This window comes from Athene cunicularia, assembly GCF_003259725.1.
Source record: "Athene cunicularia isolate RWA chromosome 1 unlocalized genomic scaffold, athCun1 chr1_part1, whole genome shotgun sequence".
In the NCBI taxonomy this organism is placed as follows: domain Eukaryota; kingdom Metazoa; phylum Chordata; class Aves; order Strigiformes; family Strigidae; genus Athene; species Athene cunicularia.
Window position 1 is genome coordinate 127,258,503 of NW_020799091.1, and position 17,619 is coordinate 127,276,121.

The 17,619-nt window shown below is 46.6% G+C and overlaps 1 protein-coding gene and 1 long non-coding RNA gene across 2 annotated transcripts; both read right to left on the reverse strand.

The window, feature by feature from the left end:
- Window positions 1–1,856: 1,856 nt before the first annotated feature.
- Window positions 1,857–3,535, reverse strand: LOC113481526. Its single transcript, XR_003398692.1, has 2 exons — window positions 2,537–3,535; window positions 1,857–2,241 (listed from the first exon to the last, which is right to left on the reverse strand). It is a non-coding gene; the product is annotated as an uncharacterized LOC113481526 (long non-coding RNA).
- Window positions 3,536–10,140: 6,605 nt separating this feature from the next.
- Window positions 10,141–17,611, reverse strand: MLF2 (myeloid leukemia factor 2). The gene is made up of 8 exons (XM_026844303.1): window positions 17,534–17,611; window positions 15,450–15,576; window positions 14,961–14,996; window positions 12,809–12,862; window positions 12,297–12,422; window positions 11,615–11,774; window positions 11,286–11,526; window positions 10,141–10,736 (listed from the first exon to the last, which is right to left on the reverse strand). Exons 1-7 carry the CDS (start codon window positions 17,581–17,583, stop codon window positions 11,348–11,350), a joined length of 732 nt encoding a protein of 243 aa, XP_026700104.1. The 5' UTR covers window positions 17,584–17,611; the 3' UTR covers window positions 10,141–10,736; window positions 11,286–11,347.
- Between the last annotated feature and the right edge of the window lie 8 nt (window positions 17,612–17,619).

The window sequence follows — 17,619 nt, forward strand, 5'->3', positions numbered from 1 at the left end:
CGGGAGCTGGGCTGGAACGGTGACACCTCCAGAGACAGCTGAACTTAGTTACCAGTAATGACAGAGGATATTTATGCCCCAAAACAATCTTGCTGCAGTGAGGAAGAGCAGTCCTAACATCTCTGTCCCAGGTGTCTCAGCTTCTCTCTGACCTGTTGAGCTTTGTTCTCTTTGACCGCACTGTGGCTATCAGGCACAAAAGGTTTTTTTTTAAACTGCAGATCCAGGGAGCAGAGCTGGAAGCACCCCTGAACCAGCACTGAGAGCTCCACTCACTTGTGTGAGTGCCCTGCACAGCGCACGGCAAGGCGGAGCAGCGCCTGAGCTCCGTATGTGTGCTGGCATTGCTCTTGTGATCACAAAAACCTATGCATGGGTGACAGCAACCGCCACAGGGGGTGGGGGGGCTCTAGGCTGTGCTAAAGCCCCAGGCCTGGACCCTCACAGGTAAATCACAGCTGGCTCAAGTCTGCTTGTGTCCTTCTGCCTTGGCTTTGTGGCACCCAGCTCGCCCCCCCTCTCCAAGGCTCAGCTCAACTCTCTGGTAGCAGCATTTGCCAAGTGCAGCCATAGGCCTTGCTTCCCCTTCCTATTTTCTTCTTTTCCCCTCTCAATGCTGGTTGTGTTGTGGATTTCAGAAGAGTTTGAGATTAAATATGTGATTGAGGGGCATCTTCCATTTTGTTTACTTTTCAAAGGGGACACCTTTTAAGACCTCCATTAAGAAAAAGGAAGCAGAAGGTAGCACATAAAATTAATTCAGACCACCTGATACGCCTAAAAACAAATGTGTGCAGTGCAGAATGGAAATATTGTTGCAGATTGCCTGGCCGGATGGCAAACAGTGGGTTTCCCTGTGCCCTTCCCCTGAAAACCACACTTTCTATTTTCCTGCTCACTTCAGCCATGCCTCTGAATTTCAGTCAGAGACGATTAATTAATTAGTTAACATTTGTAAATCACTTTGAAGATGGCAAGACTGAGATAAGTACTGAGCATTATTATAAGTTTTCATTTTCATTTTAAATGTCTTTGTGTTTTAACCCTGTTTTTTCCCAAAGAAAAGACTGAAAAAAGAGACTTCGAGTAGAGCGGAACAGAAATACATGGGTCCATGACACCCTAAGTCCTGGCAAAGGAGTGAGGTTTAGGGAATTGCAGAATAGGGGATATGGAGAAGTGTTGATCCCAGTCTGAGGAGCAGGAGATCTGCCAGCCATCTCCAGCTGCCCTGTGCCAAAAGGTAACCATGGCTTCTTCTTAGGAATTGTTGTCAATGATGGTAATTCTTCTTATTGCATTACTGGAGGCACAATTTCTTCTGGGGAGCTTGCTGCTCCACTTCTTGAAGGTGGTGGGGGTGTCAGACACCATGCTGCCAGCAGCCCAGCGCCCGCTGCAGTGCCCATCTCTGCCCGGTGAGCAGGGAGAAGTGTAGCAGTGGGGCAAGCACCCTGTGCGACTTGTCTGACGGTCTCCTCATCAGGTTTGTGTTGAGGGACCTTAGGGGTAGAGGCGGTCTTTGGGCTTAATAGTCCTCAGCAGGGCTCCCCTTGAAGGGAGACACCATTTTGTTTATGGGGGTTGCTGAGGCCACCCTTGCCTCTGACCCCCAAAATGAGATATTTAAGGGGTTCGTTAACCCACAGGAGGAGCTGGTGGGCATGAAAGTTGCACTATTACAAAGTGCACCAGTTGCACTGTTACAAAGAACAGGCTGATATTCTCTTGGACTCTTCATAGATCAGTTACCAAGGTGGCATTAATCATTGTGAGCTGGTGAAAAAAATAATAGCTGTGGTTATATCTGGGTTAAACCTATGTATGCAGGAAATCAACCAATCTTTGTACATAAATTATGCAAAAATATCTATTTTTCTTAAAGACTTTATTAAACACAATAACTTAGCTCGCCACATCCTGTGTAACTCAAAAGACAGATCTGGGGCTACCAGAAAGTGATTAAAAAAAAAAATAAAATGCAGCAGCATGGTCCCCCCAAGCTTCACATGGGGATGCCTTGCCTCTGCTCCAGCTGCTCACCTCTCCTCCAAAGGCTTTTTGTGGAAGGACTGCCTGACAGTCTGGTCTGGTAGGTGAACTGTCACAGGTGGGTGGGTGTCCCACAGGGCTGCGCCTTCTCACAAAGGCTCCCCGCTCAACAGCAGCTGCTGAGGGTTGTGTCTGCCTCTTGCCACAGCTGGACCAGCATCCCTGGGATGAGGCGCTAGCTCTGCAGGACTGTGACGCAGAGCAAGGTAGAGTAGTCAGAAGAATCCCATAGTTTATGTCAGCAGCTGTAAATGCATCTCTCAGATCTCTGACATCTTTCTTGTTTCCTTTTTATGCCATGGAATAGCTGCTCCTTTTCCTTCTGTGGCCCCTTTCCCTCTCTGCCACCCTCTCCATGGGGGGTCTGTCTATGTCCTACCTGCAGGACTCTCTTCATCCCTTTTCCTAGTACTAGTCACTGCTTAGCTGCAATACTCAGAAAAAAAACCCACCTGCTTTCTCTACTGGTTCCTCTGCCACCCACCTTTTGGGTGTTCCTCTTTGGGTCTACTCCAGTTTTCTGGGAGCATCCCTGCCAATGCAGTGTGGAACTGGGCTGGATTTTTGTCTGCGTCCTCTGCCGGTGGCAGACTCTGTCACTGCCAGGGAAAGGAGTTCATTTGCAATAATTCTTTGTGTAATGTGCAATTATATTCATGTTGTGATGAATTCAATAGATACCGAAATGTCAGCTAGATTCAAGAGCAACGACCCTTATAGGGATAACAAGAACATTCAGAATTACTGTAGCACTCATGCATGCATTAAAAGCAACTCTACGCCCTCCTGCTTCAAGGCACAAGTGAAGATCCAGCTCCTTTGGATCAGGAGAAAATGTTTCTGTGGAGGCTTTGCTCTGTCTCCTGCAGGTTTCCCTCCACCAGCCCCTGAAGCATTTAGTGCTGGCTTTGGGAATGCAGGAATATGGATGATCTGTTTAGTGGGAACAGAAGTGAGAAGGAAACTCCTGGTGACTGAGTGTGATCTCTTACTAGTACCATCTCAGAATCCCATTGCAAAAAGCTTCTCAAGTGTCAACCAAAAACTTGTTCATTGTTCTGTCCCCATTAGTCCCCTTGGCAGGCTGCCCCAGAACCTGTAGTGGGTAGAAAGTTTTTCTAATTTCCAGTTTAAACAGATTCACAGCTAGTTTATATTCTCCTGTGCCTGTGCCAGTGTGGCTATAGCTGAAGTTGTTCTTCCTCCCTGGTGTTTAGGTCCCTTGAGTATAGATGTGCTGGGTTTGTGTGGTGGAGTTTTTGGTAGCAGGTGAAGGGGATAGTGGTGACCCACTGTGAGCTTCTCAAAGATTCCCCGGCTCCAAGTTGGACCTGCCTCTGGCCAAAGCTGGGCCAGTTAGTGATGATGACTGGGCTGCCACAATAATGTATTTAAGAAGGGGAATCTGAGATGGAGTTGGGGGGATATATGTGGAGGAGCTACGAGAAGGACACTTGTGTGAACACTGAGGTCAGTGGCAGGAAGGCAGAGGTGCGGTGGAGCCTGGAGCCCTCCTGTATCCCGTGGTGAGATGGCAGGGACCCCCCTGATACCATGGAGGTCACCAGAGGAGCAGAGATTCGCCTGTGGGGGACCACAAGGACTCCATAGGCAGAAGCAGCCCCCACCATTGCAGTTGGGGGCTGGGAGGAGCAACATGTGGAGGTGACCCAGGGAGGAACATCCCAAGAAGATGCATCCTGTGGGGAGGAGTCACAGCAGAGTCTGTGGAGGAGTGTCTGTGTGGGAGGGACCCCCTGCGGGGCAGGGGGGGATGCAGGAGAGTGTTGCCCCCTCACCCTGGAGGAAGAAGCAGCAGCACCGACTGCACCCCCCATCCCCTGCCCTGCCCCGCTGGGGGAGAAGGGGGAAGATATTGGGAACAAAGCTGGGCCCGGGAAGAAGGGAGGGGTGGGGGGAGGTGTTTTTAAGACACAGTAATGCTTCTCCCTGTCCCATTCTGCCTGTTAAGTTGTTGCTGTTGTCAGTGTTCTGAACTAAAGTGATGGGTTTTTTCTTCCCCTAACGAGCCTGTCTTTTGCCTGTAACCATAATGGGTGAGAAGCCTCTCACTGTCCTTATCTCCACTCCTGAGCATTTTGATTAATTTTTCTCCTTCCCATTGCTGGGGAGGAAGGGGAGAATGAATGGTTATGTGGTGCTCAATTGCCCTCTGGGCTCAAACCACAACAGATTTCACTTTGCCTGACTAAGCAAACCAGCCCCCTTGCACATTTGTGAGCTCCCGGTAGTTTGTAGGCTATCCTACAAGCTTGCTCTTACTTGTACTTCAAATTAAGCTTTTTTGGTTAGAAACAAGCCCAGTTCTCTTCCACAGGTGAAGTCTGATCAGCAGTTTGCATAGCAACAGTAACACATACCTATAGCTACCCAAAACGCCTCCCCGATTGCGTGTGTCTCCTCCTCAACACCTCAGTAGGTGCTTAGTTATTGTATGATTCACTAGTGATCTTGAGTCTTTCTTCTTTTCTGATGCTTATAACCAAAGAGGCTCCAGTTTACAGCTAAGAAAGTCTAGATTTTAGGTCCTACTTACCTTTTCCCCTTTTACTTTGTCCTACTGTTTTTCCCCTTGCTGTTACTGACACCTTTGAGGCCACCTGTGTCCTCCTGTGTGATACCCTCATCCAATTTGTCAATGTGTCTGGGGTTTATTTATTTACTCATGCATTTATTCTTTGCAATCTTTGTTCTCCTTTTATTAGTAAGGGATGCATATCCTGAGCCTAGTATCTCTACTTCCAGCTTACCTCTGATCATTCTGGCACCAGCAGTTGGAGATAGGTAGTGTCTATTCTATTCCTTTGTACCTCCTTTCCCCACCCCCTCTATGTTTTGTATTAAGTGCCCTCAAGATTTATAATCCAGTCAGCCAAAACCACCACATGCGAGGAGACAGCAGAAGTAATAATAACCTAAGTAGAGTTTCCCCATGGGGGCATTTTTTTAAGTTTTATCTTTAAAAAAGAAAATTCCCAGGAAAAAAAAAAAAAAGATCGTTATATTTAAGACATAGCTGAAAAATAAGAAGTAATTTTTTAGAGTGTTTTGCAAAGTAGAAAAAGGCTGCAAACTCAAACAAGCGATTTTAACCTAGACCCTGTATTGCGGTCTATTTTAAATCCTGTTGTTCTCCAACACTGGGGTTGGTGCCACAGGAGTGGCATTTGCCTGCGGGATCTTACACTCCCAGCCCATGGAAGTGCACATTTGCTTCCCACAACATTGTGCCCTTTCCTGCAGCTCACCCTGTGGTCCCATGTCCTTTGAAGTCCCAGACAAGTCACCAGGTCTCTTCTTTCCCTGCACACCCTCCCCTGAAGTCTAGCACCGTGCCAGCCCTCTTTTCTCTGATTCATAGATTTTTAAAGTCTGAAGAGACAGGTATCATCATGTCGTTTGGCTCCTCAAGTGGCCAAGAACTACCTCACCACATTCCTGAGACTGCTCTCCAACTCCTTGAGACACCCCATCTAGGTTTGAAGTATCAAGAGCTGGAAAACCCAGGTATGCTCTAAGAATCACACTCTGCTCTCATTTCCAGTTCCATCATCAGGCAGCTGCAGGTTTTCTGCTGGGTTAAGGAGCCCTCTACTGTCAGAAGCCTCATTCCCACCCAGTTAATGCCAGCCTGTGCTCAAGCAGAATGAGCCCAGACATGAGTCTTGAGTTCATGTTATCTCATGGTGCCAGCCAGCATTTCCAAGCTTCAGATCATCCTTGCTGTTCCCTTCTCGAGTCCTTCCAATCTTAGGTGTCCTTTTTAGTGTCATATACTCAGATTTCACATAATGGGTTCACTACTGTGATACAGTAGTGTGATACTCCCTTTGTGGTGAACACAGGCAAGCATAACCCATCTCCACGGATGAAGAATTATGCAAAAAACATTCATTTAGTCGGGAATCTCCCAGCACTCTAATTCTTCTAAATTATTTTCAGAGTCCCTCCAGAATTTCCAGAAAACTGTCCTCCATCTTGAAAAAAACACAGAGTACATTTACAATCCTGGATGGATGTCTTGCTGATTTCAATGCAGCCAGAAATACTGTATATAAATAAACACACACCAATAGTTACTGACTGCTCTGCACATCTCATCTTTTTCCATCATTTATCACTTTCATCGTTCCTTGGGTCCTCTGAAAGCTTCATCAGCACTGGTTTAATATCTTCTTTCAGATCATTAATCAAGTTACTAATGAGCATTATTTCTAGTAGGATGCTGTTCTGAAACTAATTTCATATTCTGGGGTCTCTTTTTCCTCCTCATTACTTTAAATTTATCAGTGAACTAAAATTTGTAGTATCGGCCCTTTTGTTGTCTTAATTATTTCTTTTAAATCAGAGCACAGTCTTGTGTGGCTAAGTAAGATATCTCATGCTGGTATAACCTTTAACTTTAGTTTGCTGTAGTGCCTTTGTTAACCCAACCTGACTTCATCAGAAAATATTACAGCTGTCAGACAAAAACAATTTCAAGTGAGACCAAGACCATTATAAAAACCAAAACATCTATTTTTATTTTAAAATCAAATGCATTTTCCATCTCTTATCTTGACTTTGGTCACTTTACCTGGTTTACAGCTGTGTATGTCTCATTCACTGTTTACAAGTATTGGCACAAGGTTAACTTTCCCAGGCTCATCATATTTCAACAGTATTCTACAATGCTTTAAAAAGTACAGTGAAAGGTGCACAGCACTTCAGGGCCACCAAGAAAAACATTTAAAGACAAAGTTCCCACTAGCTCTAATGGCTCTTATTTTCAAAATAAATTTTCAAATATGGAAAACAATATACAACAAACAAAATGCCTTCGGTTTCTATTCTATCTGCATGTAGCTATTGCACTCTCCTCTGAGGTTATGTCATCCATCTTTCTATCAAGAGTTTTCAGCCTCTCTCCACCTCATTCTGCCTACCTTCCCTTCCCTCCCTGACTTTCATGTTGGAAACATCCAACTTTGTCTTTCTCCATCCTGATGGAAGAGCTGTCACAGACATCTCAGAATAAGAGACTCATCCCAGGCCTTCCCTTTGCTCCAATACAGCAGGTGTACTACTTTTAAGAGGAAACCATTTCACTTGAAATGTAATTAACGGGAAAAATTAACCAGACGTAGCTGTGGTTTAAATGCTGAAGTCAGGGTGATGTAACAGGGGTGGGCTTTCTGATTGCGCGGGTGTTCTTGCTTACAGGCAGCTCAATTTGAGCAGTGCCGCACACAGTGACTCGGGCACCTGCTTAAAACTTGGAGCTTCTCACAGAATCATCTCGGTTGGAAAAGACCTTGAAGACCATCCAGTCCAACCATTAACCTCACACTGACCGTTCTCAACTCCACCAGATCCCTCAGTGCTGGGTCAACCCGACTCTTCAACCCCTCCAGGGATGGGGACTCCCCCCCTGCCCTGGGCAGCCCATTCCAACGCCCAACAACCCCTTCTGCAAAGAAATACTTCCTAAGAGCCAGTCTGACCCTGCCCTGGTGCAGCTTGAGGACATTACCTCTTGTCCTGGTGCTGATTCCTTGGTTCCTCATCCCCCCTCTCTGCACCCTCCTTTCAGGGAGCTGTAGAGGGCAATGAGGTCCCCCATCAGCCTCCTCTTCTCCAGACTAAACCCCCCCAGTTCCCTCAGCTGCTCCCCATCAGACCTGTGCTCCAGACCCTGCACCAGCTCCGTTGCCCTTCTCTGGACACGCTCGAGTTATTCAATGGCCTTTTTGGAGTGAGGGGCCCAAAACTGAACACAGGAATAGAGGTGCGGCCTCACCAGGGCCGAGTACAGGGGTAAGATCCCTTCCCTGTCCCTGCTGGCCATGGTATTGCTGACACAAGCCAGGATGCCACTGGCCTTCTTGGCCACCTGGGCACACTGCTGGCTCATGTTCAGTCAGCTGTCAATCAACACCCCCAGGTCCCTCTCTGACTGGCAGCTCTCCAGCTTGTCTAAAGACAGAGGGAGAGGAGTAAATCACTGGCTATGCACACATAGCTTTTCGTTGCCTCCACACAATTTTCTGCATGTGTTTCCATTGGATTAATAACCATCAGTGAGCAGTAACTAAATTTTCACCAAACCAGGGTATCAGTGAAAGGGATAGAGGCCCAAGTACAACTCACAATCACTCAAGAAAAGGCACTGGTGGCAGCCCTTCTTACTCCCACTGGGGTACACACCTGACCTCTTTCTCCTTGCCTTCGCATCCTCTCCTCGAGTCTCTCAAGCCACTGATCAAAAAGCACCATTGTGCCTGGATCAATGCCAGCTTGGAGCAGCTGAGAAGGCTTCTTCAAGCAGAACCCTGAGCAGCAGGTGAAGAACAGCCTCCCAAGGCTGGAGGACTCAAAGGGGGATTCCCTTCTTTTGAAAAAAAAAAATAAAAGCCCTGCTCCCTGAAGTCAGAGGTTAAAGCACCGTGTCAGCCTCAAGACTAGTGAAGGGGAGACCCTCCCAATAAACCTCTCATGCTTACCCCTTGGTTTGGGATCTCTAAAACTCTCTCTTGAGCTCCTGTCTCTGCTTCCTAGCCTTAACAGAAAGTTTTCGAACTAAACCTCTTTTCCATTTCCCTAGAGCACCAGAGGCTTATCACACCCGGAGATGGCCAAGATCTTGGCAATGACTGTATGGCAGTTAGCAAGGGCGGAGCATCAGGTAAATCACACCCCCACCACAGAGCTGAAGAGCACACAAGGGTCTGTAAGCAGGATGGCACTCAACAGGGTGCAGAGGCTGAATCCTGATAAAAGGATGAGGGATTAGATCAAGATTAGGGATTCCATGGCCAAAGAGGAATGGATTCTCACATCTCAACAGGCCAAATTAATCCCCACCAGCACCACACCCATCTCCCTGTTCTCTTTCTCAGACACGGCCAGGACTTCATGGCTGGTTACCACCACTATCTTGATGCTGTAAGCGCCTTTCTGAGCTCAGTTGGTTCTTTACTGGACCAAAACACCAGGTCCCATACCTCACACCAGCTCAAGACACCACTGAGCTGAAGGCTGCTGCTGGTCCAGTTCCATCTTTCAAAGTCTGTCAACCCCACCATAACTTGTCTTCCACTAAACCCCTCCCAAGCACCACTTTTTGTGGCAGAGCTCCTCCTCTGGCCTCGCTCTTTACAGGGCCTGCCTTGACCACTGTAACTCCAGAAACTCTCTGCTCCCGGGGCTTACCCCACTCCAGCACTTACCTCACTATCTCAACTAAGGTCCCTCCTTTCACTCTCCCAATTTCACCCAGATGTGGAACTGCCACCTGAAGACCAGGACTCCCACCAGGATTTGCTGTGAGACAAAACAGCGCAGGGAAGTGGGAAGAGAGCATGCCATCAGCTACTGCCCTCCCCAGCACCTCCTGAAGGGTGGAACACATGCAACAGCTGCCCTAAGCTTCCAGGGACTGGAGTCTGTTTCCTTTTTTTGTTAGTGCCCATCTGTACAACACAGGGATACACGGCAAGATCCCAGCACACCACTTCCATGTGTAAGTCATGCATCAATTTCCTGCCTTCTGTTACAAAAGAGTTGATGAAAAGGTTTAGTAAGGGTTCGTGCTGGAGCAGGAAATTGGCCCAAGAACACAGATCTCCCCTAGTACTGTATTCCTTATGCCTCTCAAGTTTCACCTAATACTGAAAAAGTTAAGAAAAGGTCATTTTTAACATCAGCCTCAGAGGTAGAGAAATAATAAGAAAATAATGGAAATATTCCCTGGCTGTGCAGGAACCTTGGCAGCCCAGTTCAGGGCTGCACAGATGACCAGGCAGCGAGAAAGATCAACCAATCTCCCTTGAGCGCACAGGGAAACTACAGCAATTCAAGGGTGTTTCTACAAACGGTGGTTCTTAGGTCTTCTCTCACAATTTCCATGTTGAGCATTATCTTACTTTGTAACTATATGGGAAGGTCATAAGGCTATTTTCTATAAGAAAACAAAGCCTTAGAATTAAACCCCAAGTTTCCCCTCAATTTCCCCAGGATATGAAAGAGGTTACTTAGTTCCACAGCAGGCACAATTAGGTCAGCTGAAGGTAAAGACTGATCCAACAATTCTTTACAGCTTGTTTCTTTATTCAGTAAACATCTAGTTACAAGTTTCACAAATTAAAAAAGTGGGGGAGCTGACTGAAGAGGGGTCGGGGCAGGGGCGGGGGCCCACAGGCTGATCCAGTTTTTGTTCTGCTCCTCCCTTCTCTAACACACACATCCTTCTGCTTCTCCATAGTTGCACCAAGGAGCAGGAGGGGAATCAAAGCCTCTGTCCTGGTGAGGGGACCAACACAGGGTTCTAGAATTCCCTCACAATTCTTTCACAGGGGACTAAACACAAACTTCAGAACCAGCCCAACCCAGCACAGAAAGAGCGGGAAGGATGGAAGAGGCAAGTTGGCAGCTCCTCATGCCCACGACTACTGGCAGAAAGAACAGAACCAAGGGAGAGCAGAAAGGGAATGGGCAATTAATGTGTTCCTTGCACATCAGTGAGATTCCCCATGTCCCACTGCAGCACCAAAATGGGGCAAAAAAGAGAAATGCAGAAGATTAGTTGCTTTGTTTCAATTCTTAAGTGGGAGGGAAGTTAATACTAAATTTGAGAAGGGTCCAAGTGGTGCTTTGAAGGGGCTTCGGAGTTTCACTGTCTGTACCTGGGAGGAAGGGAAACGGAGAACATAAGAAGAGTGAGTGGTGACTAGAAAGCAGCAAAAAAGACAGATAAACACATGTTTAAACCTGATGTCTAGATAGCAAAAAAGAAAAAAGGAAAAAAGTCCCTTTTTGAGGACTAGATTGCATCCTAGTGAATCCTATTCAAATCACAGGAGAGCAGACACCATCACTTACTTATATTTCAAACTGGATTGACAGCAAATGAGCTCTAGATTCTATACAGTGACAGTATAAACACTCTACAGATTGTGATCCTGCATCATTTCATACCATTTCAACCATCAGTTAAGCTGACACCACACTTTTTTGTTGACAACAGAGCTAACTTAAGCAGCTTCCACCTTCCCAATCAGAACACTGTTTTCTCAGAAGTCACATCATCCCCTGCTCACTAGATTAAGTGGAAAAACCCGTTTCAAACCAACACTTCAAAATAATGTAAGACTGGGGCAACGTAAGAAGATAACCATGGGGCTAAGAGGCAACTGCACAGTGGAAGATGAGGGAAAAAACTTGTTAAGACTTACAAGAGCGTGTAGGTAGATTTGGGGGTGTCCACACTGCACCCCCCACCAGGCCTGCTCTGGGTTCACCAGTCGTACCGACGGGACTGTCTGGAGGGAGAATCCTCAGGGCCCTGGATTGCAAGACGAGTCCCTTCAGCTCGACGGCCACTGCCGCCTTCGTGGCGTCGGTAATCCAGCCCCCGCTGTGGCCGGAAACGGGACGTCTCTCGTCTCCACTCATCATCGAAAGCGGCTGCATCACCTGTGTAGGGAAGGACAAGCTCAGATGGGGAGGAAGGGGGGAAGCAGCACCTGGCGTTTGCTGGGAGGAGGTCACGGGCAGTACTCACTCTCATCCATGTTGATGTAGTCCTGCCTCTCCTCCTGGTCACCTGTGCGATGGTTCCGGGACCGCTGCATGATGTGGGCCCGCTCCCTAATGTGGTGTCCAATCGACATTTGTTCCAAGCCACTGTCCGAGTCCCTTACGGTCCGTCTGGTCTCACGAATCTGAGGGCAAATTCCCACATAGGATCAATGTTTTAACTCATTCTCTCAGCCCCATAATCACAGAATCATCTCGGTTGGAAAAGACCTTGAAGATCATCCAGTCCAACCATTAACCTCACACTGATCGTTCCCAACTCCACCAGATCCCTCAGCGCTGGGTCAACCCGACTCTTCAATCCCTCCAGGGATGAGGACTCCACCACTGCCCTCTGATTCTCTGATCAGGCACTCTAACTCTTGCCTGCAGTATTTCAGTCACATTGCACTGCCACCACTCTTAGGGTATCAGATGCAACGTAATGAAGATGGGAAAATGGATTCCCCCCCCGGCCAGCACTTCCTATCCCCTCCCAGTGGCCCTCAGCATGGTTCAGTGAGTCACAACACGCTCCTCGAATGGCGACTGACTACAAAGCAGAAGTACTGTAGGCGGCCAGCGCTGAGCCACCGAACGAAGCCCATCCAGCCACAGCAAAACCAGCAGCCTCACACTGAGAAGATGCGCTGCAGCCTCCTCCTTACCCCACCAGGTGCTGAACGCATTTCTGAGGTCTCTTGATAGACTTTAGGCCCATCACCCAGGTTGGAATAGGAGATGACAGTTGAGGAGGTAAATGTCTGGCAGTTTGCACCACTTGTCATGTGCTCCTGCAAGAAGAAATGGGGAATGGTATAAAGAAGGAATGGGAGGGAAGAAGAGAATGCAGTTAATTCTCTCTCTATGCAACAAAGCAGGAAGAAATTACAATAGGAAGAATATAATCCCCATGGGTCCATCTTTCTGGAGAATACATTTCCTTTCTTGCTAAACAAGTCTATCCCCACCCATCTCTCCTCCCTGCGCTCAGAGGGTACTCCTCAGGAAAAAGCACTCTACCACTGAATCCTGGTCACAAAGCAAGGCTTACAGCCTCTGCCACCTCGGCAGTGTGAGCACAGCCCCTACCAAAGCAGCATGGCAAGACATCAGAGTGGAGGGCAGGAGCACCCTCAGTACTCCCCTGGATACAGACTGCTTTATGGAAGGTTCTTACCATGTTTCCAATCATGTCGTTCATCATCCCAAACATATCTATGAAGCCACCTGCCTGATAAAAAGGAAAAGAGAACACATGAATAGTCAGTTTGGAAAGATACAGGAGAAAAGAACAACAAACTGTTTGCAAGTGACAAAAAATTGCTGCTTAAGGAAAAAAAAACTCTTGTTCTTTCCCCTTTCTTTCAGTAGCACAGACAAAACCCAGCATTTAGGGTTGCTGTTCTCTTCATTCTCTCAGGTTGCATTGCCCAAGGGTTCTGACTCTCCAGATCTCTCCATACAGCAAAGGTTGTTCTTTTACTTCGGGTCTGACTCCCTAAGCACTGGGGTTTGTGAGTGTCTGGGCACTCAGCGAAGCTAAGAGAAGAAATCTCAGGATGCACACTAACAGTGATCTTAACCATAAGTCATCCTTGATGACGTTTTCACCTCATCACTGACAACTCTTAATTCAAACCACAAGGAAGTTTCCACTGATTGCATTCTTTCTAACATAATAACAACTTTTCTTATTTTTCCCTACTAACACTTGACTTTTTAATCTTGTAAACCTAAAGGCTGCAGTAACATACTGGGCCAGCAGGTCTCACAGGTTAATTGTGCAATATGTAAACAAAATTGCTGTGTCACTTTAAACTTGCTGATTTTTGTGTTTCCTCAAGTAGCCTCTTGTTCTTGTTTCCAGCAGAGCAGTACTCACACGCAACATTATTATCCTTTGAAGTTTACTTGTTTGTATTCTTATTAATCCTTCTCTGAGCTACAACAATTTCAGGATGCTTAAGTCTTTCACTGAGGCAATGCTGCAGAGCAAGGCAGCTAAAGCTGGATCCTGAATAACCTATTTCCACTGTATTATTTTAGTAGATGATGGAGATCAGCACGTTCCAAGCACAACATTCTCATGTACACACAGCCATACACATTTGAAATGCTGGGGTTTCAACTCCAAGCCCCAAATTAAGGTTGACATATGGGTGATTCCCACAGCCCTTCACAAAGGGGTGATGAGTTTGCCTTTAGGCTTCCCTCCAGGGTGTGGCTGGCCTTGCCGGGAGAGCCATTGGGTAAATGAGCCCCAGGTGTCCTGCATTAAGTAAGCAAAGGTCAGGTGTCCCACTTAGGGATAAAAGCTGGGACCACTTGCAGGCAGGAGCAGTGTCTGTCTGTGAGGAGGATGCACTTTGCAGAGTTTCCTGTTGGGGAAGGACCTCCTGCCTCCCTGGGACTGGGCTCTAGTCAGGTCTGGCTTTTGTACATGCAGGCTGTGTAGAGATTCAGTATGTGGCTTCCTTGGTCTTATGTGTTTGGCTTGTTGACTCGGTTGTCTCCCATCCCTTCTACAGGAGACTGCATTTCACCATTTCTTCCACCCATTGTTGGTCATGTGATGTCATTCTTGGGGTCAGTGGGATTGATGTTGATTATGTATAATCTGACTTGTTTGTACCCCCAGTGCTCACCCATGTACTGACCCTTTTGTATCAAATACAATTTGGTTGTTGGTTCATCTTTATGCTGGTTGTGTCCTTTATGCTAGGCCTAATAATTGGCAAAACAACATTTCAGTCCTGTTCACCTGAAGTATTCTGCTAGCTTTTACATCTACCACCACTGGCAAAAGAAGTTCAATAATCACCTCTGCCTACTGATGGCCAAGTCTTTTCCTCGCACTCATCACAGTTCCTCCATTACCTCCAAACAGATCTGCAGCTTCTTTTCAGATATATGAGATTATTAAGAGACTATCTGCTCTTCCCGGATATTAACTGTCCCAATTCCTATGAAATATTGGGCTGTAACAGCTTTAGGGCTCTTCTCTGGTCAAGGTGCAAATACAACCTACCGATATACACAGAGTTAGAATCTCTCCTCTACAATAGCTCACAGGCTAGATTAAAACATTAGAGGAGAAACAAGGCAAAGGCCTGAAGTCATACAGCAACTCGGTTCAATACCCTCTTCCTATTCTGTTTACTATAAATCTAGGTCTCAGTCACCTTCCCACCCTCACTACCATTAGGATAGATGGTCTTGCTCATAGATGGCTACATTTTAGCACTGGCTGCACACAGTGCTGATTAATCTCAGTACGGAGTCACCTCTTGGAAGGCCCATAATTTGACCCAGAAAAACAGAGGACTTACCATACCGAGCATCCCGAAGGGCGAAACAGCTCCTGCCTGCCAGGGCAACAGAAAAACAGAACAGAGAATGACTTCACAACAGCCTCCTCAGAACACCCTCGTCCTTCTCAGAAACAGAATTGGGAATGCTCACACCCAACAAATAGCTCATGGAAGTGCCCCACAGATTCATGGTGGTTCAAATCATATTACCCATAACAAACCAGACAGAAGGTGGCGCTCCTAAATTTCTCCCACATATACTGATTCATGTCCTTGAGAAATACCACTTATTTCTTCCCTTCTTCCCATTCAACATAGGGTGCAGTTGAGTTCAACATATTAATGCACACAGAGTAAAGAAAAGGACAAGAACGCCGTGATGGAGATTAACTCTGCACCCACCATCCATGTGAAGGCGAGGGGGTGCCCCCAAGCCAGTAACAGTGGAAGATAAAAGCTAACAAGGCAGTTTAAGAAATCCTATCCTGTACTCAACCCCTCTTTTACCTGCATCCTACGGCCAGCCTGGCGAGCCCCAGGTGTGGTTCCATCAGTGATGCCAAGGAGCGGGCTGAAGCCAAAACTTCCAGAAAGCACACGGTTCATGTGCTGCCGGTGGATGGCAAAAGGGTCCCTTTTGAAAAGGTTGAGAGGACAATGGTGAGGAAGGGATGATAGAAGACAAAGCCCTATATAATCCACCCATTCTCTGCCTTTCAATTTCTCTTACACAACTGAGCATTCCTCTCCAAGTTGAAAATCCAGAATCTCAAGAACTCAGTGTTGCATATGGTGATGGGGCTGGAAGGAACCTCTGGATCCCCTTTTATTTCTTGTAATAAAATATATTACACGGCAGAATCCCACTCAGGCACTAACTAATGTCTCTTCAGAAGTAGTTTGGTGTTTGGCTCCCACTAACACTTTAGTCATTCCAGAACCTCTCTGCTCTAACAGATGAAAGCCACTTCTCAGATCTGCAGTTCACGTACCACCATCATTTCATACTCATTTCCTATTGTGCCATCAAAACGTTTTACATTAACAGTTCTGCGAAACAATCAAACCTTTCTAGATGGGTTCTTCATTTTGCAGGGAGGCGCATGAAGACCCTTCTGGCTGCAGAGAGAGTACTACTTAATGGGACCAGGGAGCAGGTGATCCTAGATATTCTCCTCTCACCCCTCCACATACACGCGCACAAATGCACTCAAACGCAAAACTGAAATGTCCAGAATTGCCTGCATGGCCTGACACTATGTGACATCCCTCTACTATTTTCCCACAATGTTACATATACAGTTGTCAAGAGGTTGAGACCACATAAACTCTTGCAGACTTGAAAAGGAAAGGGAACAATAACTGGGGTCCCTAACTGGTTTTCCTTTTCTCTTTTGCAGCCTCTGCTTTGAGGGCTGTACACATTCACACATGCTGGTGGAGCAGGGAGAGAAAAAGGAGAATAAGGAGAAATGGCCACAGAACACAGCAACCATGGTAAAAAGAGTCTGGGAAATACCATAGCATTTCTCTGCACATCTTATAGCCTGCACTTATGCCTCTTGAGCATGAATAACCTCAACAGCATAGAGTATGTCTGAGATCACAAAAGCACCTACTACAAACCAAAACTTTTCTGTCTCTACTGGAAATACTTCACATAATAAAAGCTAGACTCATACCTGCCACATCAATGAGAAAACAGTCATTCTGTGACTAACTGGGACATCAAGGTCTCCTCTCCTGCTACTTTGTTTACAGATGATAAAATTCTTGCTTATTACCAATTTCACAAGCAAAAAATGGACTTTATTAATCTACATAAATTAATTGCACCACATTTGTGGTAGTGCCATGCTTAACATAATCAAATTCTTATTTGATTACAGCCTATTCCTTATTTGTTTTGGCAATGACTGCCAGCTTAGATTCACTGCCAAAATTTATTAAGAGCATCCAATTTCTGGACTGTGGACAGAAACAAAAACATTCACTAAAAGGAATCCCAGGAAGAGTTTGTGGGAGCTTTGATAGATTTTAAGACTCGTATTTCAAAACTACTTGTTGTTTTCTCTTTACTTAGTTCCTTACAACTTGACAACTGTTTTAGCAGTCTTCTCCAGCTCCATTAATGACTTCCTGTGCAGAACTGCAACAAACACTGTACGAAACAGTAGATTTTACATATCTGAACTGAAATCTTAACTTCGCAGAAGAAAATCCTTACATAAAAAAAAATAAATATTAGGTATTCTAGCCATCTCCTCCTCAGACAGCTGCAATGCCTTTTGGCCTACTTTATTTAATTACGCTTTCCTCCAAGACCGTGCTCTACTATTACAGAAATCAGACCAACGCGAACCAGGTTATTCCCTGTGCTGCCCCTAAAGAGAATGTTTGTATTTTCATCCAGACAGCTGCTGTGCTGCGGTATTTCCCGCAGCCCCGGAGGCCCCCTGCCCGTCTGCTCGGAGGGGTAACACAGACCTGGCCCCCTCCCCTCCCAGCCCCGCGAGGTCGATCTGTGCCGCAGCCCCCACTTTCCTGCTGTGCTGCCCCCCTCCCCGCGGAGGGTGTCCAGCTCGACTCACATGGCAAACATGGGGTCCTCCGGCTCGCCATCCCTCATCAGCCGGAACATGCTTTCCTCGGACGGGGGCGGCCTCTGCGGAGGGGA

Coding starts and splice junctions, on each gene's coding strand:
- MLF2 (XM_026844303.1), bottom strand. CDS start 17,583: ATGTTCCGGCTGATGAGGGATGGCGAGCCGGAGGACCCCATGTTTGCC. Junction 14,997..15,449: donor AGGCTGGCCGTAGGATGCAG/GTAAAAGAGGGG, acceptor TTGCCCTGGCAG/GCAGGAGCTGTTTCGCCCTT. Junction 12,863..14,960: donor CCTTCGGGATGCTCGGTATG/GTAAGTCCTCTG, acceptor CCTTTTTATCAG/GCAGGTGGCTTCATAGATAT.